Here is a 26795-nt window from a genome sequence, read left to right on the forward strand (position 1 = left end):
ATATTTTTTTCCTCCCCTCCCCTCTTAACTAGTGTTCAAGACAGAGGAAAGCTTCGAGCTTAATTGCTATGGAAAACACAACTTGAGGAAAGCAATTACAAAACATTTGCAGTGCCCAATTAGGCTATCTTGGGGCTCTTGTTTTTGCAGATCAGACTGAAAAATTAGTTTTAATTTACAGATTCAACTCAGAGGAAGGCTGGACAAAGCTGGAATGTAAATTACCTTTATCAGAGGGCAAGAGATACCTTATTTTTAGAGTGGTTTAAGATGCAAGGCACAGCAACAAGCACAGACAACTACACAGGAGCTGATGCAGTTTAAAGAGCACTTGGAGGTTCTAGATGGTAATTTACAAAAAGTGGCAGTTTTCACCTAATTTCATCTGTCTTTAAAGGTCAAATAGAGCCCAGAGGGTATATATTTACAGTCACTGCACTTCCTGTCTCAGCCCAACACCAGTCACTTCACCCACTTTTCACTTCATTCCTATCTGCTGTAGAGCAAAACCTTCTTTATTAGTTTGGATGTAATGGGAAACTGTGGTTTAAAGTTAACTAGAAGCGCTGAACCCAGTGTGTGAGTGGAAAAGGAGTGTACATGCCCCACATTCATTCTTGACTTAGTGCACCAAGTCTGATCTTGTTTCCACCTCATAATTATTAGTTCTTCTGCCAATAAAGGGCAAGAAAACATTGCACTTTTTCAACCTTCATCGATCCTGCCCCATTTCTTTGTTTTACAAAACCAGTCAACTCTTTCCTTTCCAATTAACTGAGCAATTCTCAGGCAAGTGAAACTGATCTTAAAGTTATCTCAGCCTGCAACCCTGTAATACTTACCTGGTAGTAAGTCCCAGTGAACTTAATGGGACTTATGTCTGAGTAAATATGAATAGGAGTACACTATCAATTACATGTGAAGAACAGGTTAATCCCTAGATAATTTTGGTCAAACCATAATTCTAGTTATGAAAATATTGCAGCTTTCCTAATCTTACGGTTGCACATGTTCTGTTCAGTTGTTTTCCTGGCTAGAGGCAGCTACTGCCTTTCATGCTTTATACGGATTCAAAGCCTACATTTCCTACAGCAATCTTTTTTTTTTTTTAATGCTGAACATTAAAGGTAATGTGCTTAGCATTCCTTTCAAATATCAGCCTCTGCAGAAGGCTGCCTTCCTGATATAAGTGGAAAACAGGTAACTTTAAATTAAAAACAGCTAGACACTTGCGGAGCTCAATGGGCATTTGCTTTCACTAAAAAAAAATATGTTTCTGGGGATCACTGACTAGACTAGCTAGCAACATCTTTACACACTATAAAACACACAAGTGCTATTTAATGTACAGAGATCAAAAACCAATATCTGAAATGGGGACATCTGTTCACTGCTCATATTCTCAAACAGGGCATTACAGAGTACATGGCAGTTTTGATGAGGACAATTGCCCTCTGATGTCATGGCCTCCTGTGTATGTTTCTGCTGGCACTCCTGATGCATGTACAAAGAACAATATCCAATTTCACACAAGGCAGCTTCCATTTCTCCTCCCCTTGTACTCTCTGCTCTGGAGGGTCCCCCTAGCCAAGGAGGAAGGCTGCAGGAAGGTGTGGGAATGGTCTATCACCCAGAATTCCCACAATCACAAAGTACCCAGTACAACATCAGAAACAACTCTGGACACATATTCCTATTATTATTATTATTATTATTATTATTATTATTATTATTATTATTATTATTATTATTATTATACCACGCCTTCCCTGGTGGACTAAAAACATAGAAAAACGTAGAAAAAGATATTAAAATACAATTAAGCATTGATAAAAATAGAATTAAAACTACCAGTATATACATATATAAAATCAGTTTAAAATCACCAATAATTACACAATAGAAACAGCACAGCGGCAGCCCTTTAATTAAAAGCAGTCAATTATATGCAGAGGCTGCCCTAGCTTTGCCATAAATAACAAAATCTACACTCAAGAAGCATTTCCACATACAAAGGCGTCTGTGAACTTTTGGGCTAGGCTGATAAAACAGTCGCTTTTCCAGTTTCACAAGCAGACCCAACTTGCCCAGGAGGTGGGGTCATGTACAAGGTAAGATTTGTGTTTGCAGAAGTGGCCTCAGGCTTCTGGATTCATCTCCTCCCTCAATTCAGCCCATAAGTGACTTCCTTGGGCTTCTGTGCCTATAGAACTACTGACCCACATGTGGCGGCCCATATGGATTGGTTCATTCAAGGTGACTTCCGAGCAGAAAATGGAAGCAACACCCATCCATGCTACAGTCTGTTATGCCTGCTAGCAATGATGAATATAGGTTATTGCTGCATTAGGGAATTATTGGGGCGTGGTGTAATTCCAAAACTGGACAGCAGCAGGTTGAGAACAGGGGAAAAAAGTGTTTTGATGAGGACTTGTCTGAAGTGTGTTCTGACAAATGGAGATGTTGCTACACAAAAAAAAATTAAAGTGGCCAAGGAAGCCAGATCAATAATGGGTTTGGTCCTCAGCTGTTAAATACAGCAGCATTTCAGCTTTAAATATCGTCTTGGTGTTGCACCCTGTGAAGAATCATGTGCTTCTTAGAGCTGGTAAGCCAATACTGTATCATAATGTTATACATGTTATTATTATTATTATTATTATTCCACCCATCTGACTGGATTGCCCCAGCCACTCTGAGTGGCTTCCAACAAATGAAAACACAGTAAAATATCAAACATTAAAAACTTCCCTATACAGAGCAGCCTTCAGATGTCTTCTACAAGTCAGATGGTTGTTTATTTCCTTGACATTTGATAGGAGGGCATTCTACAGGAATAATAATAATACTGTAATAACTTTACCATTGTATCCAGGCACCAGTTTTCCTGTCTGTCCTGAGGGAGGAGTTAGCGAGTTTCCTAAGCCAACACAAGAAGCTGTTATTGGAGATCCTGTTTCTGTAAAACAAGAAGCAGAACATATCATAAGATCGGTAGTTAATGACTTAATATTAATTGATCAATCAAGCATTTTTAAGACCCACATTATAAGAAAATGTCCTTCTATGCAAAGTAATGATAGTTGTCATTATCAGAAACAAAATGAGTTCAAACGGAATATATTACTAATCTCCATTTTAGCATTGAGCAGATACCAAATTCTATCTGATCAACAATGTGTGGTTGTGTACAAATTGAGTTGCTTTTGTCCATTGAGCTTAGATGCATAGAAAACAGCATGTGTGATATATTACTGTAAGCAGCCCTTAGATGGCAAGTCAGCTTTAAGGATTCTCATGAAACTGGCGCTATTGCCCTAAAGGATCTCAAGGAGACTCATCTGGCCAGTCCTGTGAAATTACATCTCAAGCAGACATCAGTTCAGGAAAGCACATGAATCATGCTACCAATTTCACTTGGCCTCAAAAAGACAACTAAAGAGCAAGCAATGGATCACTGACATGCCCGTCTGCTTTGGTGGTAGTGCCAGAATTATTAATAGCTTAAGTGACTCCTGTTAAGATCAGTTTCTCAGGGCTCCTGCAACAAGGAGTTCTTGGTGGTGCAGGGCAGGGGAGAAAATATTATGCAAGGATTTAAATTAAACCTCTAAAGCTACTAGGGAATTGAAATTGCTACCTGAAGCAAAGTTTGAATGACAGGTTTTATGAAGTGCAAACTGAACACTGATAAGTATCTGTGACATTCTCATGACTAGTTACAGGTAGGTAGCCGTGTTGGTCTGCTGTACTCGAAACAAAATAAAAAAAAATTCTTCCAGTAGCACCTTAGAGACCAACTAAGTTTGTTATTGGTATGAGCTTTCGTGTGCATGCACAATTATTATTTTTCATGTGCATGCATGGAATTTTTTAATTTTGTTTCGACTCTCATGACTAGTTTCCAAAGGGTGTCAAATTGTTAATAAGTTGGGGTTTTGGAAATTGGTTACTTTGCCATTTGTATATCGATCTAAATGCTTATTTGTTTGGGGTTTTTGTCCTTTCCCAGATGTATATTCACTGCAGCTACTAGTCAGAATTGGCTGGCAACAATGCAGCGAAATTTAGGGGAGAGGTCTTTACCTCCTCTTGGAAGGTAGTAAGTTCCTCCATTATCACATAGCATCATTCTGGAAAATTAAAGAAGTTCAGAATTTTCACCCAACTGTACCCATTTACTTGCAAACTTCCAGTTATTAGGCCATACCCACTGCCCATTCTTGAAGATGCCTCTGTGTTCATGCCTCAACACACCACAGGAAGAAGTAAAGAACCTTGAATATGAACCAAGGACAAATTGGAAATTCAAAAAACCAAATCCTTCCTTTAGGCAATCTACACCAGAGGCCAGTTCAGAAGGCAGCTGTGTTGCATGAAAAGCTGCCCAAGGGGTCAGAATCACAAACAAGAGAGATAAGAGCAGCAGAAGCTGCTAATGCCACAGCTTGAAGAGTCTTAAGTGGGAAAGGGCAGAATACGTAAGCCAGGGACAAGGCCTTAAAAAGGCACTTGAAAATGATCAAAGGATGAATGATTGGCAAGGAGAAATGGAAAGGAGGGAGAGAGAGAAGGCAGTAGTAAGAAGAGATGAAAAGGAAGTGAAACCCAAAGAGGAGGGGAATGGAACATAGACAAGAATAAAGAAACAGGAAGGTGGGAGGAAGGCAAAAGAAGGTGACATGGAGCTTCAATGAGAGAGTTAAGGAACAAGAAGAATGATGAAAACAAAAAACTGCAGCATACACTAAAGTTCTGTGATGCAACCCATAAGGTTTCAAGAAATTGGTAGGAGCCAAGGGAAAGCTCACACTTGTCTCAATGTGATCTGAGCAACAGAAGTTTCCAGCGGGACTCCTTTAAGCCTTTAGGTCAGGCATCCCCAGACTCTGCCCTCCAGCTGTTTTTGGACTACAATTCCCATCATCCCTGACCACTGGTCCTGTTAGCTAGGGATGATGGGAGTTGTAGTCCCAAAACAGCTGGAGTTTGGGGATGCCTGATTTAGGCAAACATATGGCAGTCAAGCATACTTTTGTAATACATATATAAAAAGGTTACATTGAGTGACTAAATTTACCAATTCACATAGCTGAACCTTCTAGTTTATAAAGCAACTCCTTAAATTGCTGTAGTTCTACCCATCACAACTAACATGATGTTGATGGTTAATCTCTGCCAGCCTTTGCTTTGGAGACAGTGGCAGCTCTTTTGCTTTAATCTCCTTGTTCCAGGTTAGGAACCCAACATTAATATAGTTTACATGTACATTAAGACAGTACATGTAAATAGGTCTCAGCAATCATCAGTTTCACTCCAATTTCAGGGAAGTAAAAAATAGCAGCTTTTGACCTAATGGACATTGTTACTGCCTCAAGCTCCTCTAGTCTTAAAGCGACTTGTTTAATTACTTAAGTCATTTAGTCATTTATATATAGATACATTTAGTCATTTATATATAGATTCCTTATCCAAAAGTTACAAATCCATTGGCATAAATCTGTAGGTGCATCTCTTTCACGACCATGCTGTATGTTTATAACAACATGGAAGTAATGAGAACTTTGTAATGAGAAATCATTGCCATAATCAAAAGCACAGTCCATCCTGCTTACTCAGAGCAGGATTAAAACACACACTAAATTAATTTCAAGATTTGTCATTTAAAAAACAAACCCTCAAGCTGTTAACAGCCCCCCCCCCCAGTGAATGTCAATAAAGCGCCACTGTAATTTTAGTTAAGATGTTTGATAAATATCAACTTTGTCAATGAAGCAGAAAGCAGGTTTGGCTAACAGATGATGCAAGGATCATGTGTGGCCTGAAAAAGACACCATTGTTCCATTCCAAGGGATTAGATTGGATGAAATCGTCCTTAATGAACTTATTAACAGCATGATGTTGAAAAACAGCAGCGGTCTCAATCAAATTATGCTACAACTTCACTGGTGGCATAGGAAAAGGTAAATTTCTCATTGCTCTTCCCCCCCCCCCCCTCATTTTAAGAACAGAATAGGCCTGCTGGATTAGACCAAATGCCCATATAGTCCACTACCCTGTTCAGATAATGGCCTGTCAGTTGCCTATGGGATGTTTGCAGCACAATATAAGCATAAGCACAACATAAGCATATTTTCCTACAGTGGAGGGACAATACTGTCATAATGGCTAGTGGCCAATGTAGTTGTTTTGACTGGGTGTTTTGTTTTGTTTTGTTTTGTTTTGTTTTGTTTTGTTTTGTTTTGGAGAAAGAAGCTAAGCATGTCTAGGTCCTCCTCTGTGAAACGGGTATTTTGTAGTTCCCACAGAAATTTCAACAGCCCCTGCTCTAGCCTACTTGGTTTCTTGCTCTCCAAATCTACCTTGATAAAAGCCTGCCAAGTAAAGAACTATTATTAACTTTGTTATCACTATTGAAAAAGCACTTTGTGGACTCCAGTTAATTCTGTTACACATACAAGCTGTCAGAAATCAGGAGAGCTAACGGCAAGAAAATCACTACGACAACTGCAAAGCAATGATTCTGTCAGCAAAGGCAATAAATTAAGTCATATTTTTAAAGGCTATATGCACAGGGAATCTCACAGGATTCCTCACAAACCAATAATCAAAAGATCCCAAATATTAATAAAGGTTAAATGTACCAAGAGAGACTAAATTAGTGTGCTGTCTATCCATTCACTAAAACAACATACTTCTCCAATGTCATTTTGTTTCATTTCCTTTCAAAAACAAATTCCATTCTCTAGATAGTAAGGATATCCAAACATAGCTACTCTATAACTGAATATTCTTCAGCAATCTGTACAAAATGTTCTATTTTTAGTATTCAACATACCTGAGGGTACAAGTGCTATGGCTCTCTGATCCACTTCTATGGCACCCGTGAAAAATCAATAGGAGGCTAACTCATGCAAGAAATAATTCTACTCTCAGGGTACTGCACGGCAGATATGATTTTTATAGTAAGTACCATAAATTTAAGTGCTAATTTTAGTGGGCTCATAAGCTCCTGAAACTAGTTTTCCACGGATCAGTTAAAACAGGAGAGCATTTCAGCGGCAGACTTTTTTGTTTCTGTACGGTTCCTTGTGGATTTAGTCATTTTACGGGGGAATATACTTCCAACCTCGCATGAAGACTTGTTGTGCCAATACAGAAATGCTTTGGGATGGGGTTGGTGACCACTGCAACATTGATGTATGCACAGGTGTTACTACTAGATATTGGAGGCACAGTGTGGGCAGGGTGGGCTGTCACCCCGGGCACAGTTTTTAGGGGGGCACATTCCTCACGACACCCTGCCAACCCACAGGGTGGCACATGCCCTGTTGCCTCCTTCTCATGCCGCCCTCAAGCGTGATTACAGCATATGCACAATTTTGTTGAACGCTCATGGAATAAAATGTTTTATACTGTTACCCACTATACAGATTGAGAAAAATGACCTAAATGAAGGAAGCAAAACTATAGTTCTGATCCAGCTACTTTGCTTAAATCGCTGTGGTTAGTTGAAATAGGCAGGATTTAACTTGGGCTGGTTTTTCTGGCCCCCGTTTCTGTCGCTCACTTTATGGAGCCTTAGGAAAGGCCTGCAGAACAAACTGACAAATCAAAAGATCACTACGAGAGCAGGCTAGTCACCATGCAGAAACATTCGTCCTTCTGAAGGATAACTCCCTACTGTACAAGTAAGGTTTTTCAAACATAGAGATGATCATCTGTGTTGGGGGAAATGCAGTTTTATGCTGTAATATATGAAAGGCTGATTCTTCTGTCACATGTAGCATACATTACTGGCAGTTTATATGCACACCTACTGCACAAACCGTCTATCTGCTGTGGAGAAAACACTGCACACCATATATTCAGATCATCACCAGTACAAAGACCCATGTGTATCTCCACATACAGATAACATTATTTATAAAGAGGTCCTGATTGTGCATCATTTTCCAGCAGAGGGGCCATGTGTATGCTCCTTAGAGCCAAAAGGCCAGGTGTTTGCCTGGGAGTCAGGGAGTCTAGCGGAAGCAGGCTGGATGCAGTTGAAGCCCATGAAGCAAAAGCGAGAGGATGTTCCAGGAGCATGAAAGGTCTGAAGGCAGCATCCTTCTGCCTCACTGTGTAAAGCAATAGAACATCTGTCAACTGAACGACTAGATCTGTTCCCTATTGATTGGTCCTTTGCGGTATCCTTCCACATCAGCCAATCTGTGGAATCTGCTAATTAAGTTGAGCAAACCTTATAGGAAAAATGGGGAGTGGGGGGGAGGCAACAGGGCATTTTTTTCTCCATTCCCATCCCTACTTTCCGCCTTAAAATATGGAAGCCCTCCACAGATGATCAAGATGTATATCCATTTGCTTTTTAATTGAAAAAGTCTCAAACTGTAATTTTGTACATTTATATCCTATTCTTCTTTCTGGGTCAACCAGGCTCCCTTCTTTCATAGCATGCATGACTCCAGCACTGCCCCACAGAAGATGTAAGGAAGAGGCAAGCAGTCAGACAACTACTATGTTGTAGGCAAGGAAAGGCAGAAAAACTACAGCATTCTCCTCCGACTAAGGGAGAAAGAATCACCTCGGAAATCTCTCCCATTATTTACTTCCAGTATGTATCATGCATTGCATAATAAAGACACAATCTTTTTTTTCATGCACATAATTACAATATGTGTTTCCCAGTTTTAATTCAATCAAAGTATCTTATTAGCTTCCTCTGTTGCAAATGTTTATAATGCTGCACAGTGGACATTAGATGCAAATTGATGTTAGAAAAAGTAATTGCATATCTCATTTACAATTTAATCGTGTCCAGAAAACATTGTTTCTACTTTAGTCAGACTAATACCATAAAGATGAAAAAGACTGATTGGGCTGCTAACTATTTTAGTTGGGTAAAAATTATCTACAGCAGGGATTAGTGTTTTATAAACTGCTTCTTGCTCTCTCTGCAACAAAGGCTCCGCTGTGGCTGCCTTAAATCTTGCAAAGGATTATTCTTTCTATAAAATAGATTCATGGAGCTTAACTCTCAGTTCCCTATTCTCAAATCATCAGTAAAACCATCTACTTTACCCTAATGAGGACTCCAGTCTCTGAACTAGAAAAAAAAAGTGTTGCCAGGCAACACGAATGACATCAGCAGCCTGTAACATTTTCAGAGGAAATATATAAAACCAGAGGCTGTCACAGCTTCTCTCGCTTATGGAAATAAGATTTTAAAAGTGACCCCCTCCAACTCAATTCTTCTAGTGGATCTTAAAATAACTTTTGAGATCAAAATCATGTCTGAATGTGATTTAGCTATTCCTTTCCCTACAATCAGAGTAATGACATAATGGCTAGGAAGAGGGGCAGAGGCAAGAGGAAGCGATTGAGCTTAAACAGTTGAGAGGAACTGAAGAGATTCCTGATACATGCTTAACTTACATGCAGCATCAGCGACAAGTGAGGTGGAATGGATACAATCCAATCTCACAATTATAATGAATAAGACTGGCAGAGTGCGGAGGGGAGATCTTCAGAGGGATGGGGAAGACAGGCTAACACTGAAACTCTACAACTGGCTTAGGTGGCACTAGGGATGGAGGAGAAATGTAATACAGTTTGTACTTAAAGGTAAACCTACTGATTTCACATTTTCCAAAAATAATTCCCAAACTGAAGCTCCACCGTCCATAAAAGCACAGCCATCCACTTTTCTGAATTTTGTACAGCAGATCTTCACTCAGGTAACGTTTACAAAAATGCATATACTAAGGTAAAGTGTTCGTGGATGCATATATTATTGAAAGCAACATACAAAAGTGTGTATAGTTTCTGTGTTAGGCCTCAATCCTCTTTCCTTCTTACTTTTAAGCTGCTAAATTAGATCATTGTTTTATATAAACCTATATGGATTTTTGTTATTGTTGTTTGTATTTATTTACTGATGATACTGCTTCATATATATTTGTTTCACTTAATTGTTCACCTGATCTGTTGTGAACCACCTAGGGCACAACTTTGTGGGAAAGTGGCAGACAGACGGACAGATGGTGATGCTAGCTGCCCTTGCTACAGAGTCTATGCAATACAGAAGAAATAAACGCACATGTCTGGTAGGAACACAGGTAGCTTTGTCATACGAAGTCATCCCTCTGGTCCATCACTGGTAGAAGCTCCCCAGTATTTTAGACTAGGGATTTTTTGCAGGGCAAAATATGTCTGGAGATATTATTATAGCCCATCGTTCAGACAAGAGATAGTAGGGAATTGCAGCCAATATATAGTATGCTAGCTGAACTGAAGGCAAAATTATCACAGACACTACTACTAAATCATTTTCTAACCATTTTTTCCTTTACAATTGTGGCTCCGCTTTCATAAAAAGTAATCGGGGGGGGGGGGCAATTCTTATTTTCACTGAGTTTATGGCTCTAACGTTACACTGCTCCTGTGTGCAGACCACTTGGAGAAATGGGTTCTATCTATCTATCTATCTATCTATCTATTTATTTATTTATTTATTTATTTATTTATTTATTTGCTTCCAGCCAATATATCATCACCAGAAGGAGAGGAGGGATCGGGACTAGGAGGCAAAACTGAAAGTTGGAATTGTTTGGCGAGATCCTGGGAAGGCTCTTCTGCCTCAGTAGAGGAAAAGAGATCAAACTGCTGAATTTTCAGGACAGGAGGAAAACGAACTGGGCCCAGCTGCTGCAGGCTGATTGGCACTGAGAAATCCAGAAAGGTGCATCAGCTGAAAAGCAACTCCTGCTGAGCAAAAGGCTGAAGCTCTTTTCTGTTGTGGTGACCCACTTTCAGAATTCTCTCCCCAAGGAAGCATTCCTGGCACCTACTTTTATGTCTTCTTGTCACTGAGTGAATATATTTTTTATTTCCCCAACCTTTAATCATCTGAAGAGGCATTATCAGGAATGTTGACAGATTTTCCTGTGCGTTCTTTTCCTTTGTGTATTGAAGGATGAGAGACAGAGGAATATACAGAGCCCAGTCAGTGTAGCAGTAACAAGACTTTGAACCAACAGCAGGTGGGAGAGAATTTAAAGCACCAGGAAGCAATGGGAATGTGAGGTCTATCTACTGGGGTAATATATTTGTTAAACATTTTAGGATAATTAATTCGGATCCAGATTTCACCTGCAGGCAGACCAGTTTGGCAACTGAATGGGAATACCCACCTTTCTATCACCTGGTTTCACCATGAAGTCAGGTGAAGTATCTTCATTTCCTTGTGTGGTTTTTATTTCAAATCAGGTGGGAAAAGAAAGTGGGATTTGCAGCATCAGCTAATTGGTGGCTGCTTCAAATCCTGCTTTCTTTGCCCGCAGGGGCAACAGAAGAAATACAGAAAGCCCTGCAAGCTAAGTTCTAATCAGTTGGTCGCTGCTTCCAGCAAGCCCCATTTGGGGCTGCATTCACTTTATTAATAAGTAGAATGATGCATGTCTTTTTTCCAGTAAAAGAATAGTCAGATAATTCCCAGTTCCAAAATAAACCAAATAGCTCAGTTTTGTGAGAAAAGAAACTAGAAAAATAGTAAGAGGGGCCCCAAATGAAATTAGGAAGAGAATAAGTTAAACCACAGCCATGGGAGTCCATGGCCAAATGAGGAATGAATCCCAACTATTCTCAGCTGCAATAAGAAATTCACAGAAGAGCAAAAAGCTCTACATATCAATTGGCTTGAAAACAAAAACTTTATTCGGAAAGGTGGCTATAAATGCACAGAACTCACCAGTTTGCCACCAGTGATCCAAAACCGGAACCTTGAAGATTTTCTTGCACCATTCTAACGTATCCACATCACAGCGTTCACCAGCTACAAAGAGTGTTCGGAACCTGTTTCAAATAAAGATTATTTTCAGCATGTCTCCGCAATATAAAAAAGATAAGCACACTAAGGCAAGTGTTGTGTGCGTGCTTTGAAGAATAAGCTATGGACTTTCCCTGTAGATGAAGCTGATTTAACAGACGGCTGAAGGGAGCTCTGAGGTGACTAGCATGCGCTGCAGTTAGCAGAAGTAGCTGCAACACTTCTTAGCTGAGAAAAATCCATCGTAAAGTGGGTTCTCTTCCAGGGGCACGACTGAGACAGGGCATTTTTTCTGCTTGAAGTGAAACAGCAACTTAGCAACTGCCTCCCCAAGAGCACAGAACCAAGACTGGCCAAGTTAATTTGGTGAAGGAAGCAGAAAATCCCCCAAACTCCTCTCTGTGAGAGTAAAAACACAGCAAATAAAAATTTGCTACCCTTTCAGGACACTCAGTATCAGCTGCCTGAGTTGACTGCCCTACTCTTCCTAATGGTAGAGTCAGCCCTACCCAGGAAATCATTGCAGTACCAAATTCATTGTAAAAGGAGGATCTTCCCAGTGCAGGCTCTGAGAGGGGTAGAGAAAGAAGCATACAATAGGGAGGTTTCCACAAACTCTTCATGGTAGAATCCTGGGAGCTAAGCAGTAAATAAATAGGACCATTGACAGGTATATGAGAAATGACAATGGCATGCGTCTTACAAATGGCAAAAAGACACTTGCAAATTATAAGGAGGGAGACACATAGGAAACCTGTCCATAAAATGGCAGAATAAAACAGAGAATATGTTATGTCAGCAACTGAACAGCTACAGATGAATTATGCAGAGGAGCTCCCATAAATATTTATTTTTTGTTTGTAGAACAATGCATACTAGGTTTAATGTGATAAAAGGCATGTTCAAACCTATGCAAGCCGATCTCTTCTCTCCTTGCTACAGCATTTTGGCCTCTTCAGCACTTTATTTATAAGACAGGGCCACCTCATTGGCACTTTGGAAGCTACACAAAATCCTACCTCCACTCTGGTAAACAGAGATGCTGAGGAATCATTACTATTTAAGCAGCAAACAGTACAGTCATAAACAACATAGCTAGAATTCCCAGAATATCTTCTTCAGATTGTAGTATCTGTAATAAGTAAATTCCACAACAAACATTCATAACTAAAAACAGCTGGCCTGTGATGCCTTAAACCAGGTGGGGAAACTATGGCCCTCCAGATGTTACTGGACTAAAGGTCCCATGATCCTTGACTGTTGACCATGCTGGCTAGGGCTGAGGGGAGCTGGAGTCCAGCATCTGGAGGGCTAGCAACTCCCCACCCTTGCCTTAAAGGGTAACAAAATTTCTGGTATGAGGGCTAGTAGTTTGGGGTAAGTGTAATATTGGTGAGTATCTAAATAATGTGTTAACAAGGATTTATTTAGCCGAGGTTTTGTGTATGTACATTCAACACACTTTCACTTTATTGTTTGGAAATTACAGCTGAATCATTTTTCCCCTCAGGCTTTAATTGTCTGAGGACTGCAGGGTTTCTCATCTGAACATTTTTGTAAAAAACAGATGGTGAGTCATCATATGCAGCCCTATCCAGTGTGTGTTTATATGGGGGAGGGGAGATAAAAGGGATTTCATTGTAAAATAATAGGATATTTTAATTTTTAAGAAGAAGCCTGAGATATATTCCATTCTGAACCCACTTCTGGGGCTGCCAAACTACCAATTTTGATCACTTGTCACTGCAAAAGCTCAAAAGGTCAAAACAGATTAGGCTCAGATGGCTGGTTACATCTTTCTCTTTCTTATAACAAATATTTTATGGTATTATTGTATTGGAAAGTCTTTATCTCCAAACTAGAATTTGAAGCCGACTTCATGTCATGATTTCCAGTTCTGCTTTGTCAGCAAACCATGGTCTGTGCAAATCATAGTTCGACCTATTAATATGTCACAGTACATGATGGGTTGCTCAAACTAGTAATGGAGAAAAGGAGGAAACTGGTGCATTCTGAGGGAGAAAGGAGGGGGAATGAAAGCTTGAAACACTGCAGTGATGGTTTGACCATTTGTATGTACCTATGGCCATAGTATATATGCACACACAAAACCTATTTGTTATAGCATCTTTACAGCTGGCTGAACTCGAGATATACACTTGGGGCTTATTTCCGATAGTGAGTAAAAACAAGCTTCTGGCTTAATCTAAACTCACCTTGTCAGGCTGTGCTGTTTCCCCAAGTTAGCCTCAGGGTCCTGTTGACGGATTGCTCTAATTGCAGTTGGTGCAGTAAACAAGGCTACGACTCCATGCTCTGCGAGCACACGGAAAAAAGCTCCGGCGTCTGGCGTTCCCACAGGCTTCCCCTACAAAGAGATTTGGGAGGTGTTTTTAAAGTTGTCATTGGGTAAAAGTGTTCCATGAGTCTTCTGCGATTTGAGTCCTGAATGTAACAGTAGTTATCAACTTGTCAGCAGTGTATTCAAGCAACTGGTAAATTGCCTTTATACAACTAGAAGGAAAGCATCCATTTGCTGCTCCATTAAGGGCTCAGTTCCATCTTATGGTGCACTCAGAAATGCACTACGTTCAGATACGAAATGTGTCTGAGATTTCAATTTCTTGGCTGTGTTAGCACCAATGTTTTCTTATTTATTCACTTACATTTCTGTTCTCCAAGACACTTAAAGGGCTGTATATAGCTGCAACACCATCAACACCATTTTATCCTCACAAGGAGTTGTCTCTGAATTGTTCTGGTATGTGAGAAGTAAAACTAATCCTCCCTTGGCTATCTATACACAGTACTTCGAAAACAAAGGAAAGCAACAAGGAATCAATATGGGATTAAACAGCCTGACCCACCGGGTTTTGCTGTCTTACAGGAGCAGATCCTTAACAAGCTGTGACTTCCTACATCTCTGAACTCCGCTAGGAGGCTAACAAACATAATTAGCTAGATGCAACATTCACTTTGCGGTCTGAGCATACAGGAAAGCACCTGTTCAGACCACTGGCAGGACTTTGTAGAAAGCTCTGAAAGTTGGGTTGATTACCCATCCCTCATCCATACACAGTAAAACAGCACATATGGGATGAAGAGCTTCCACACCAAATTTCTTCCAGATATCTAGAAATAAAAAAGCTATTTTGCCTCGATAAGTCTCCTGTTGTAAGGATGGAAGGAAGGATGTGAAACTGGACAGAATGCACACTTGAAAGAACAACTGTTGCAGGCAAGCAGCTTCCTGTTCACTACACTCCTGCATATTGGAGCTTAATGTACTCAATCACCGGGCTGTAGGAGGAAAAAGACAACCAGGGGAAAAGATCACTGAACACCCATCCAAAGGTTTCATCAAGCCTGGCTTAAAGATCAAAAACACGGTACTTCACAAATATGGATGTGAAGTCCAATGTAGCCTCCTTAGATGAAGCCAGGAATGTAAGTTCAAAAACGAGCCAATGCACCGACATTAGACATTTCCTGCACATTGTATGCATGGGTTTTTTAAAGCAAATAGCAGGAATGAATGCCCCAGCTGAGACTGCAACTCCGTGGTGGAGATGGTTGGTGGAGGTGGTTTTAATTCTTTGCCACCTGCTGTGGTCAAAATCCTGATAGCCCACATGTGCCCACTATTGGAAAAAGCTCCTATTCGTGCCAAAGAGTTAAAGCCTCCTACCACTCAAGACTTGATTCCAGGTTGGCTCTCAGTATGTACAGTTTAAACAAACCTCAGTTTCCCAGATTTGAATGCAACGGGAAACTGTGGTTTTAGTTATAACCAGAAGCAAAGATTTCCATTCTCCTCCTCTAGCACACAGAAGAGGAAAGGTCCTCAGGCTCACTGACTGTCATAGTGGGAGGCTATGGCTTTCCACTGCTTCCTGATCCAGGACAGTAGGTGACTTTCCAAGTTCTGCCTCCTTTGGATGGGCAGAGCTTCCCTGGCCATTTAAGAACCAGCTCAGTCCACACACGAGGCTGCAGAAGAACAGTCATGTCAAACCCATGCTAAACTTACATAACAGTAAAACATGCATTGGTGTTCTGTTTTTTGTTTTTTCCCCAGAATTCTCTGAGAGCTTATTTAGCCTATAAAAGTAATTAAATAACAGACATTAGAATAAACAGTCACCTCGTATAAAACCGTTGTATTTCCGTGCAAGAGAGGTCCGTAACAGATATAAGAATGGCCAACCACCCAGCCTAAATCAGATGCTGCCCACCAAACCTAAAAGAAAGAAAGATTTTATTTTTTAAGTATAAGCACAGTTTTTCATAAGCATGAACTAGGTGAGACTGTCCCTGAGGTTGGTCCAGAAGCTGCAGCAAGTGCAAAATGCTGCAGCATGACTGCTAATTGCATCGGAATATTGCTACCATATGACACCATCCTGGAAAGACTCACACTGCCTATCAGTTAGCTACCAGGTGAAGTGGGAGGTGCTGGCACTGGTGTTCAAAGCCCTATACAGCCTGGAACCAGGAGAGCTGGTTTATATACCCAGCTGGTCACTGCACTACAGGGAAGGCCTTCTACAGAAACCATGTAGGATTCAGGCCTTTAGTGTGGTGGCACCTACCCTTCTGTAACACACCAGACATGATCTCTCTTATCTTTTTGGCACCTACTAAATGCCTTCCTGTCCCAACAAGCCTTTTAAGTGGAGATTTTAAATTCCAGTCTGAATCTCTCTGCAGTGTGCTTGAAATTGTTTTTAAATATGCTTTTTTAAAATTATTAAATCACTTTGGGATATTTCACAGGAAACAATTTATAAAATGAAAAATAAATCAATAGAAGTTACCTCTTTAGATTTAAGGCCGTATACAGCTGACATGGTCCAGTTTAACATAACGGCATAGCCACCTGTTGGTCGAACAACACCCTAAGTGAGAAGCAATGTGAAATTAAGATCGTTTGTAAATAAATTATGCCCTGAAACTTCATCCCATAAGGAAAATTACTGTTTCCATAATTTAACTTTCTGAAGCAATTTGCAACCCTCGCCTTAGCTCCTAGGAGCCCTTCAGAATAGCAGAAATGGCCTTTACTTTTAGACTTTATCTCTGCAACGAGGAGGTGTGGACTGCTGTTCTTTTAAAATAAAAGCAACTGCTCTTTGCAATTTGGTTTATATCCTATATATTGTGCTGAAACCAGATAGCTGCACTGCAGTAACCTAAGGCTCCTGGCCCTAATGAACTTACAAAGAACATTACAAGATTTATGTTGAACCTCAGGTAACTGAATAAAAACTAGCAGTTTTCAGTCCAAATACTACAGAGAACATACACGCCCAGATACTGATGTTTTCAGAAGAGTTCTGCTTGAACCCTTCCAGATCTCACAGTCCAGATGTGAGAACAGCAGAGGCTGGAAAATCCACGCATCTGACTTGTCATGGTCTCCACTTGGGATTTCTTAGAGAGAGGAAAACTCACTACTTGCCTTTCCTTAGAACACTGTCCCTAGTTTTCCTGGTTTTGTGTTACGGTACTTGACAGGATATGGCTTTGGATACTACAGGGAGCACAATTAGCCAGATACATAGCAGAGTGTCTTGCACATCTAAGTTGGCACTGCTTCATTCATGGGATACGGACACATTTATTTTCTCAGTAGGCTAAGGTCTTCCCTCAGAGGTAGGCACAGAGGAAAGAAACCGTTTTGTCTATGGCATCTCTCTTGTAGTCCTCTTCCCAGCAAGGTTTTCCAGGCACTTATGCACAGGTTTTTCTCTTTTTTTCTTTTCAAAGGTGCCAGGCAAAAGCACCCCCCTACTCCCCAAGCTTTTAGTCTCGGATGTATTTTTTCCATCCGCTGTGTTTACTTTCAGAAATGCCTTCCACTGTTTCTGGTGTTCCTATTAGTTACTGTAAACCTTAGTGGGGGATTTTGAATCAAAGGGCAGTGTAGAAATGGCTTAAATTAAATAAATAAAACTATCTGCCCCCCACCCCCGATCCCTGCATGAGATGGTGAGAAGCCTCGCCAGCCACTTGTGCGAGTCATTTGCAAATACAGCTGCTGATGCTTCTTGTTAGCTAAGGCTTAAGGTGGGGGACTCTCCTCAGCCTGAGCGCCACATCTGGGGAGAAACCCAAGGGCCAGACAGGAGGGCCAGGAGGGCCGCACTACACTCCTGGGCCTGACGTTCCTCACACCTAATCTCAGGCCATTCTCCATCTCTCCTCATGGACCATTTGCTAGCAATCCCTTTCCTCATCTAGTCTATTCAAGTTAGCTATATGTTGCTGTAAACTTTCCTCTTGCTTCTTGTTTATGTTTGAGAAGCTATCTTTTGATGTTGCTTCTTCCCACATGCTATTCCATATATTTCATGTGGTTTATTTCATCTGCTTCATCGATTTCATCCAAATGCCATGACGACACAGGAGCTTATTTCTTTGATCTTATCCTGATCCAGCACAACACAGGACCCCCCCCCCAAAAAAAAAAGCTGTGTGGTGTCATCTAGGGAGAATCAAGAGAATCTGAAGATCAGAGACACAGTGGAGCTACCTAGGATCTTCAAGGTGAACTGCTGCAAGGTGCAGCAGCAGGCTGGGAATACTTTGGTTGGGAAGAAAAATCCAAGTGGCTCAAATATTCACTGACAACACCGCTTCAGACATTAAAAGTGATGTTGGAGTAATGAAATACGATTAAAGTCAGCTCCAACAACACTAATCTTTTATGAGTGCTAAGCTCTGGGAAAACATTTTCAGCCTTTTAATTAAATTCTCCCTCATGTGGAATAGAGCATAATTTGGTCACAGATACTGAAAGGCAGGGCCTACCTTGGGAGTGCCAGTTGTTCCTGATGTATACAGAATATAAAGTGGATGGTCCGAAAGGACAGGGACACAGTCACATGGCTTTGCTTTCGCCATTTCTTCATGCCAGTCCAGGTCACGCCCTGGTTTAAGATCAACATCTCCCTGCGTGTCAAGAGACAGAGCACTGCAACCATTTAAACTGGATTTAACAACAAGAAGAAAGGCTCAGAAATAATTAGCTGTTCCTTGTGGAGCACCAAATATAAGCCTGATTTCTCTACCACATGACTTTTAGCAGCTGTACTGAAACTTACAAAATTATAAGCTTTAAACAAGTAAAGCAATAGAGGTTTTGCCACAGAGAAAAATAAATGTTACTTAAGTATCGTAAAAATGAAATGTTCCAATTAAATATTCAGGGAAATTATGAAGGGAAGGGAATAGTCCAAGAAAGTGTGTCAAAGTATTTGCTGTAACTCTACCATGTTAGGGCGGCTATAAACCAGAACTTTGTCAGGTTGGTGCTCTATCATCTCCAATGCTTTCTCTAAAAGTGGTATGTATTCGACTTTTCTTCCAGGTTCTATTCCAAAAGTTGCCGTTACAACCAGTTTGGGCTAAAAGAAGAGAGAGAGCTTTATCAGTTAAAATATTATTTTCGAAACGGGCAATATCATCATGGGTCTTTGGGTTGTTTCACAAGTTACTTTGAGATTAGGCTAGGGAATGAGGAGCCCTGCCTCCAATTCCTGTAAATAACCATATTCCAGTCAGATCCCTAAGCTGTTCCTGAGAGCTGGGATCCAATACAAACAACACCTCCCTTAAAGGTAAAGGTAAAGGAACCCCTGACAGTTAAGTCCAGTCGCGAACAACTCTGGGGTTGTGGCGCTCATCCTACAACTCCCATGATCCCTAGCTAGCAGGACCAGTGGTCAGGGGTAATGGGAATCGTAGTCTCAAAACATCTGGAAGGTTGAGGTTGACGAAGCCTGCTTTACAGGCCAAGGGAGCCGCTGTTTGTCCGCACCGCAGACAGTTTTTCCGGATCATGTGGCCAGCATGACTAAGCCGCTTCTAGTGCAATGGAACACCGAAACCAGAGCAGCGCAGGGAAACACCATTTACCTTCCCGCCAGAGCAGTACCTATTAATCTACTTGCACTTTTGGGGTGCTTTCGAACTGCTAGGTTGGCAGAAGCCTGGACCAAGCAACAGGAGCTCACCCCATTGTGGGGATTCGAACCGGCAACCTTCTGATTGGCAAGCCCAAGGCTCAGTGGTTTAGACCACAGTGCCACCCATGTCCCTCTCTTACCCAGTCCTAAAACCACAAGCTCACCACTAATACACGGATACACCACACTTCACACTGCTTCTTCTATCTATCAAATGTGAAAACCTGGTATACCATTTATGTATAGACATTTCTTTCTTGTTAAGAGAATAAATTATTTTACATGGACACCAGGCGACTTTTAAAATGAAAGTTCAGCATGCATTTCCTTGAAAACATTTCCTTGAACTGGGGAGGAGGAGGGAAGCTTTAAAATATATTTGTTTTATAACCTACGTAAATACATATAAAGAAAATATATTTGTTTTATAACCTATGTAAATACATATAAAAGAAAATATATTTGTTTTATAACCTCTGCCCCACGTAAATATGTTTCTGAAGTGTTCGTGCTATGAGAGATGTACAAATAACCTGTGATAACTAAAGAGGCTGCTGAGAAAGAGAAAGAGAAATAGCTGGGAGAAGTTTTGTACTTTCTCTTTCTCTCTCTTTTTAACCACTCATGAAACATTACATAGAAGGGTCAAGACTGAACCTCACCACCTAGTGGATTTCCTTGGAAATAGCGCGTTTGGGTGAGGTGAGCTGCCATCTTTGTTCCTCAGTGTCTTCAATCCATTCCCCCCAAGTGGCCAGCTGTCGGCTGCACTTGTGGGGAAAGAGTGCTTGACCTACTTTCTGGAGAAGGGGCAAGTGAGCAAATTCCCATTAGAAACAGAAGGGCATGATGAGAAGTGAGGAGCAGTTTGCTTGACCACTGTGTGCCTGACACTTTCCTTTACTGGCAGCAAGCAGAGACTGCACGTCTTTGAAGACTGGAGAATGTGTCATTTTGTCAAATTGGAACACATTCCAAGCCCTCACACATATTTTTTCCCACAGAAATACAATGAGAAACTGTCTGCCTATTTTTTCCAAAAACTTTTCCAATTTGAAAATAAAAAATTATCATGTATTCCCTGTTTATAGAAAAAGGTAATCAACATTATTGGTGGAGCGGTTCCAAGTACTTGCATTTTATTGCCAAAATTTTATTATCCCCATCAACTGGAAAATTTCAAGGATTCTTTTAAACACTATACCTTTTTTATTTTTTATTTTTAAAAAACCTATTAAAGGGAGGCATTTCTTAACCATAGTCACATAAAACTAAAGACACATGACAGCCTGTTCAGTGTATTGCAACAGATAAAAGAAAAACCTACACTTCAATTCCACATCTTTAATCACTGTTCGCCTTTTAGACTTCCAATAACCTGACAAGACTAACAATGATCTAGGGTGGGCTTTTGTGATATTCCCACAGCTATTTAAAATTCAAGATAAACCACCAGAAAACTGATATGATGCGTGTGCTACTCTGGAGCAGAATGGGAAAATAATTATTTTTATTAGCAAGAGTGGATGTGTACTCACCTCTTTAAAACGAGCACCGTGACTAAAGAATTTGAACAAATAATTATGAACAAGGAAAGAAAGAGGCAGCAGAAATAGTGTAAATGAAGTCCTGTAACTGACGCTGAGGAGATTTATTCTCCTGCAATGCCTGAAAGGAGGTTCGTTTCCCTTCATTCCTCTACTTACACTGGTATCACTTGCAAACACCATATCAGTAAGAGAAGAGCAAGAATTAGCCAGATCAAAGTCAGCCATAAGCTGGCAAGCGTTGACTGAAAAGCAGTCACTTGTAACGGAGCTCTTTCTTGTTAATATTGCAATAGCTGAACCACACTGTGAAAGGTAGACAGTATGGGGGAACATCCATTATGGCACCTGAAAATGTTCTAATGCAGCCATGACCATCAGATGTTTTGGACTACGACTCCTACCGTCCCTGGCCATTGGCCTATCTGGTTGGGGCTGATGGGAGTTTTAGTCAACAACATCTGAAAGGCACCATGTTGGCTACCCCTGCTCTAGAGTGGAGCCACATCTAGCATGTCTGATGACTTTCTGAATGTATTAGGTGCAGGGATGCCAACAGGATTTCCTGGGCCCAGTACACTATAGGTAGACCAGGGGCCCTGCCCCATTCCCCATCCCGTAAAGTAAAGGACCCCTGGATGGTTAAGTCCAGTCAAAGGTGACTATGGGGTTGCGGCACTCATCTTGCTTTTGGGCCGAGGGAGCTGATGTTTGTCCACAGACAGCTTTCTGGGTCATGTGGCCAGCATGACTAAACCGCTTCCGGCACAATGGAACACTGTGGTGGAAACCAGAGCACATAGAAATGCCATTTACCTTCCCGCCTATTTATCTACTTGCACTGATTTGCTTTTGAAACTGCTAGGTTGGCAGGAGATGGGACAGAGCAACGGGAGCTCACTCCGTCGTGGGGATTCGAACCACCAACCTTTTGGTTGGCAAGCCCAAGAGGCTCAGTGGTTTAGACCACAGCGCCACCCACGTCCTTCCCCCATCCCCTATCCCCACCCATCTATTGATGACTGCTGCCTATGTACATATACAGTGGTACCTCAAGTTACAAATGCCTCAGGTTACAAACGCTTCAGGTTACAAACTCTGCTAACCTGGAAGAGTTACCTCACATTGAGAACTTTGCCCCAGGATGAGAATGGAAATCGTGTGCCAGCAGCACAGCTGCAGCAAGAGGCCCCATTAGCGAAAGCACGTCTCTAGTTAAGAACAGTTTCAGGTTAAGAACGGACCTCCAGAACAAATTAAGTTCGTAACTAGAGGTACCACTGTATTAACCTAACCTATCCTATCTCACAGAGCTGTTGCACATATAAAAAGGGGACAGGGTAAATATTACAACCTTGAGCTCCTGAGTGAAAAAGCAAGTATATGCCACACTCTGCAAAGCTGCACTATGGAACACATCCCCACAGGCTATAGTGCAATGGCCACCAACTTGGGTGGCTTTAGAAGAAGGTGAGACAAGTTCATGGATGAGGCAGTCAGTGGCAACTAGACACTCCAGCTATTGTCTGCCCACAGAGCTGCTTCTAAATAGCAGTTGCTGGAAACCTTAGGAGGCGAGACAGCTATTACATTCAGGTCCTGGGGCCTGACCCAGGAAGGCCCTTCTTTTGGATTACCATTCACAGATCATGTAAATAAAGCCAGAAAAGCAGCTTTTTACAGTGTTTCAGCGTCCTGATGTTTACAGCAAAATACCTAAACAAACAAACAAAATGTCGATCCTAATACTACACACAAAAAACCCCAAACCCTCAAATAATGTGCAGTTTCACAGCTTTAGTGTCTGAACGACCAACTCTCACCCTAGCCTACCTCACAGGGCTGGTGTGAAGATAAAAGTACAGAGCCTTGAGCTCCTGGGAATAAAACTGCGAGACAAATATACAACAAGCAACAAGTATATGCAATTTCACAGCTTGCAGGCCATTTTGCCCACCTTGATCAACACAAAAGTATCCTGGTGTTGAAGTACAGTCTTATAGAAATGTTAACATGCTACAGCTGTCAGGTGTTTGTGAATTCACCTTGTATTTTATATTTTTGTTTATGGCTAACGGTGTATTAATAAATAATAGCCCTGTGGTGACAAACCGACCAGCAGTGGGGACATGGAAACTTGGGAGGGGGGTGAATTGCAAGAGCACCATTTTTCCAAGTAAGAAGGAAGCCTTGTTTATTTCAAGGAAATTACTTCTGAGTAAAGCATACCAAAGCCAGCCAATTGTGTTTTACTCTATAAAGGCACCACAGTTGGGAAGTGAATGAAATAATTTGGACACAGCAGAAATTGCTAAACAAACATACCCCAGTTATCTTCCTCCGTCCAGCATCAGGCTAGCAGCAAGGAGCCTCTCCTAATTTTTCTGCTGCTCTGGGAGGGCTCTCCCAAGTCCCAGGTGAAACTGCTCAGCATTTCTTGCTCTGATCACTTAGCAACAGAGATTAAGTGTCCTTACTAATGGGGCTGCCTGCTGAGTACTGAAGCATTGGAGCTGCCCCCATGTTTTGTGTTCCACGTTTCTTCAGAAATATCCAATTGACTCTCTTTCTTTTTTTAATGAAAACTAAGAGGCAGGGGTCCTTGCTGACCTAGGGTCCTAAATCCTGCCACTTCTACCCACCTGTCAGCAGTCCTGATTAGAAATGCCAGCTCCTTAGGAAAAGGTCAGTTCTGAGGCTGAAAACACTGTCATTAGAGCAATTCATATCCTGCTTAATAGCAAAAAAGTCTATAAAAGCTACCAAGCCTCAAAAAACCTCTGACTGGCCTGACTGCAAAAAATGAAAATAAAAATCACAATATCATCATCATGAAATAAAAATAAAAATAGTATTTTCATTTACAAGGCTTTCCTTCCACGGTTGACTAGTGAGTAGCACAGCAGTGGGGCAGATGATGTGCAAGGTTACTTGCCAGCTTTCATTTATTACAAGACCCGTTTCACTTCACCTCTCCCATACTTGAGCAAAATTAATTGTTACCTTGGCATGATCAATGCGACTTGAAAGCTCTTTTGAAGCAAATCCGCCGAAAATGAGACTATGTATAGCTCCTATTCTTGCACACGCCAGCATTGTGTACATCGTCTGTGGAATCATTGGCATGTAGATGACAACACGGTCTCCCTTCTTCACACCGTGGCTCCTCATGACACCAGCTAGCTTGGAAACCTGAGCAGGCAACAGTTTATGGAGGTTACTCACATAGCACTAGCACCAGATTCCAGGGGGGCTTCAACACAATGGTGCCGATGGAACCCCATCCCCTATGTGCTTTATCCCCTTAATGTAGCCACACTTTGTTCTTCTTCTGCCATTGCTGTCACAGCAACAGCACCACTTACCAACCTGCAAACTGCGCCAGTGAGTGATGTTTTAGCAGCAGGTAGGCAGCGGTGACACTTTGGAATGAAAAACAAACCACAGGTGCTGGCTGCCATTTCATTTCCCCAAGATGTAATGCCTCTGGACCCACAGATCCATGGATTCTATAGATTTGCATTTTGGGTGAATTAAAATGGCAGGTGACCACCACCAATGGAAGCTTGCTTGGTTCCTATTCTAAAGCGGCGCCACTGCCCACCCACTGCTAAACTGGCTGCCCAAGGCTTTGGTGAGGAGAATGAGGGGACTCCTTAGCCACAGAGGCCCTTGGTCAGTGCCTAACTGCTGGCGCAAGGCCTGTATTCACATGATGTGTTCTATGAGAGTGAGAGTATAAGAGCACAAGACTCTTAATCTCAGGGTCATGGGCTGGTATCCCACATTGGGAAAGATATCCCTCCATTTCAGGGACTTCGACTAGATGTTCCACATGATCCCTTCCAACTCTATGACTCTGTGACTGTTCTTTTATTAAAACAACCAGAATGTGGCTATCCCCCTAAAACAATTTATGGAAAAACATTCAAGATCAATAACGTTTCACTCTTAAGAGAAGACAATGCTGCATAAATCTACCACAAGCAATTAGTAAAGCATGCTAATTCAGTGTATACAACTTGAAACGACACGATCAAATACTGAGGCAAGGTATGGGAGGAAACGAAGATTTGCATCAGTTAACTTGGGATAAACAAGAAATTAAAAGTTGGTATTCCTTTATTCCGTAAAGACAAACCACAACCAAAAGTAAGCTCTAATCAAAATGCTATTTGTAAAAGGTGCTTTAGAAACACACAAATAAATTTCACTCATGAGCTACTCCATTTTATTAGAAATGTGTGCCGTATAACATTTAATTATCATGTTTGGCAAGTTGCACTTTTTAGCAAGTAAGATAAAGCTATATTAAATAAACCCAGATAGGCATGTGCCCCGAGTACAAGGTCTGCCTCTCATAATATTTATGAGACTATATCAAATCCTGCCAACGTCACATGAGCCCCTCATTTCAAACTAGTTACTTGGCTCCATGTTTCCCACCCCCAATTTCATACTAGTTCTAGCCAAATAAATCTAATAGGACAATAAGTGCACCCTTTCTGAAATCAAGCCATTCGGGTGTCATGCTAAATCATAGTTTAGCATGATAAGAATGAGCCAAACCAAGAGAGATACAGGGAAAGGCTGTGGCTCAGTGGCAAAGAATCGGCTTTTCATGCAAAAAATCCTGGGTTCAATCCTCACCATCTCCAGTTAAAGCTGCCCCTTGCCTGAAACCCTGGAGAACTGCTGCCAGTCAATGTAGACAATACTGAGTTAGGGAGACAGAGGGTCTGACTGTGTAAAGCAGCTTCTCCTCCTCCTAAATATCAAGGTGCAGGAAATTAAATTTCAATTAAACGGTATACATGTGGCAGGTATCAATGCAGCCACTAGGATCACAGTTAATGTGAACCGTGGTGCATAAACCATTTGGTGGAAGCTAAGCAAGCCAAAGTAAGTTGTAACAGGCATATGCAAAGAATCGCCCTCAAAGGAAGTAAATTAATTGTGATTATAACCTCCCATCTAGTTGGAAGATTCAAAAAGCAGATGTTGTTCAGCTAAAGCAGGAAAGCTTTGCAGATCAGGATGCTGAAAGTGAGAGGCAGGGTGCTAATGGAGTTCTGGAAAATGCAAGGGGTAGCACTTTTGCTGTCTGCAACAACCATTTCTGACTCCAGCCTAATTATGTGTTTTCTTGCTTCCTATGCAGCTTTTTTCCAACTGAGTTGTGATCTGTAAGAAATGCACTCTGGCAAAAAAAAAAGTGTTGCTGTTGTTGTTGTTTTTAAGACTATAGTGCTTCTTATACAGAATATGATTGTTGTCATTATAGGGGAGGGCCCGTGAGTAAAGGAGATGCAAGAAATTTTGGATGGACAGCAGCCCAATTGGAAGTTGACATATATGCATATCAGTTTTGAAAAGAGCACATGTGGTAACATGGCTATATTTGCAGCTTTCCTGCTTTTTTTGTGCAGCTCAGTGTGCACTGACCCA

At 41.3% G+C, this 26795-nt stretch overlaps 1 protein-coding gene across 5 annotated transcripts in view; it reads right to left on the minus strand.

Annotated features, from left to right (window-relative positions):
• ACSS3 (acyl-CoA synthetase short chain family member 3) overlaps nucleotides 1-26795 on the minus strand; it is a 73529-nt gene that overhangs the window by 37253 nt on the left and 9481 nt on the right. For all 5 annotated transcript variants that reach the window (XM_081211235.1, XM_081211234.1, XM_081211233.1 and 2 more), the window contains exons 3-10: nucleotides 24351-24539; nucleotides 19105-19239; nucleotides 18644-18784; nucleotides 16648-16728; nucleotides 15975-16070; nucleotides 14047-14198; nucleotides 11753-11856; nucleotides 2864-2959 (exon numbers count right to left, since the gene is read on the minus strand). In XM_081211235.1, the coding sequence (XP_081067361.1) occupies nucleotides 2864-2959; nucleotides 11753-11856; nucleotides 14047-14198; nucleotides 15975-16070; nucleotides 16648-16728; nucleotides 18644-18784; nucleotides 19105-19239; nucleotides 24351-24539 (994 nt within the window). The remainder of the gene's footprint in view (nucleotides 1-2863; nucleotides 2960-11752; nucleotides 11857-14046; nucleotides 14199-15974; nucleotides 16071-16647; nucleotides 16729-18643; nucleotides 18785-19104; nucleotides 19240-24350; nucleotides 24540-26795) is intronic.

Source organism: Podarcis bocagei, assembly GCF_964188305.1.
Source record: "Podarcis bocagei genome assembly, chromosome: 10".
NCBI lineage: Eukaryota > Metazoa > Chordata > Lepidosauria > Squamata > Lacertidae > Podarcis > Podarcis bocagei.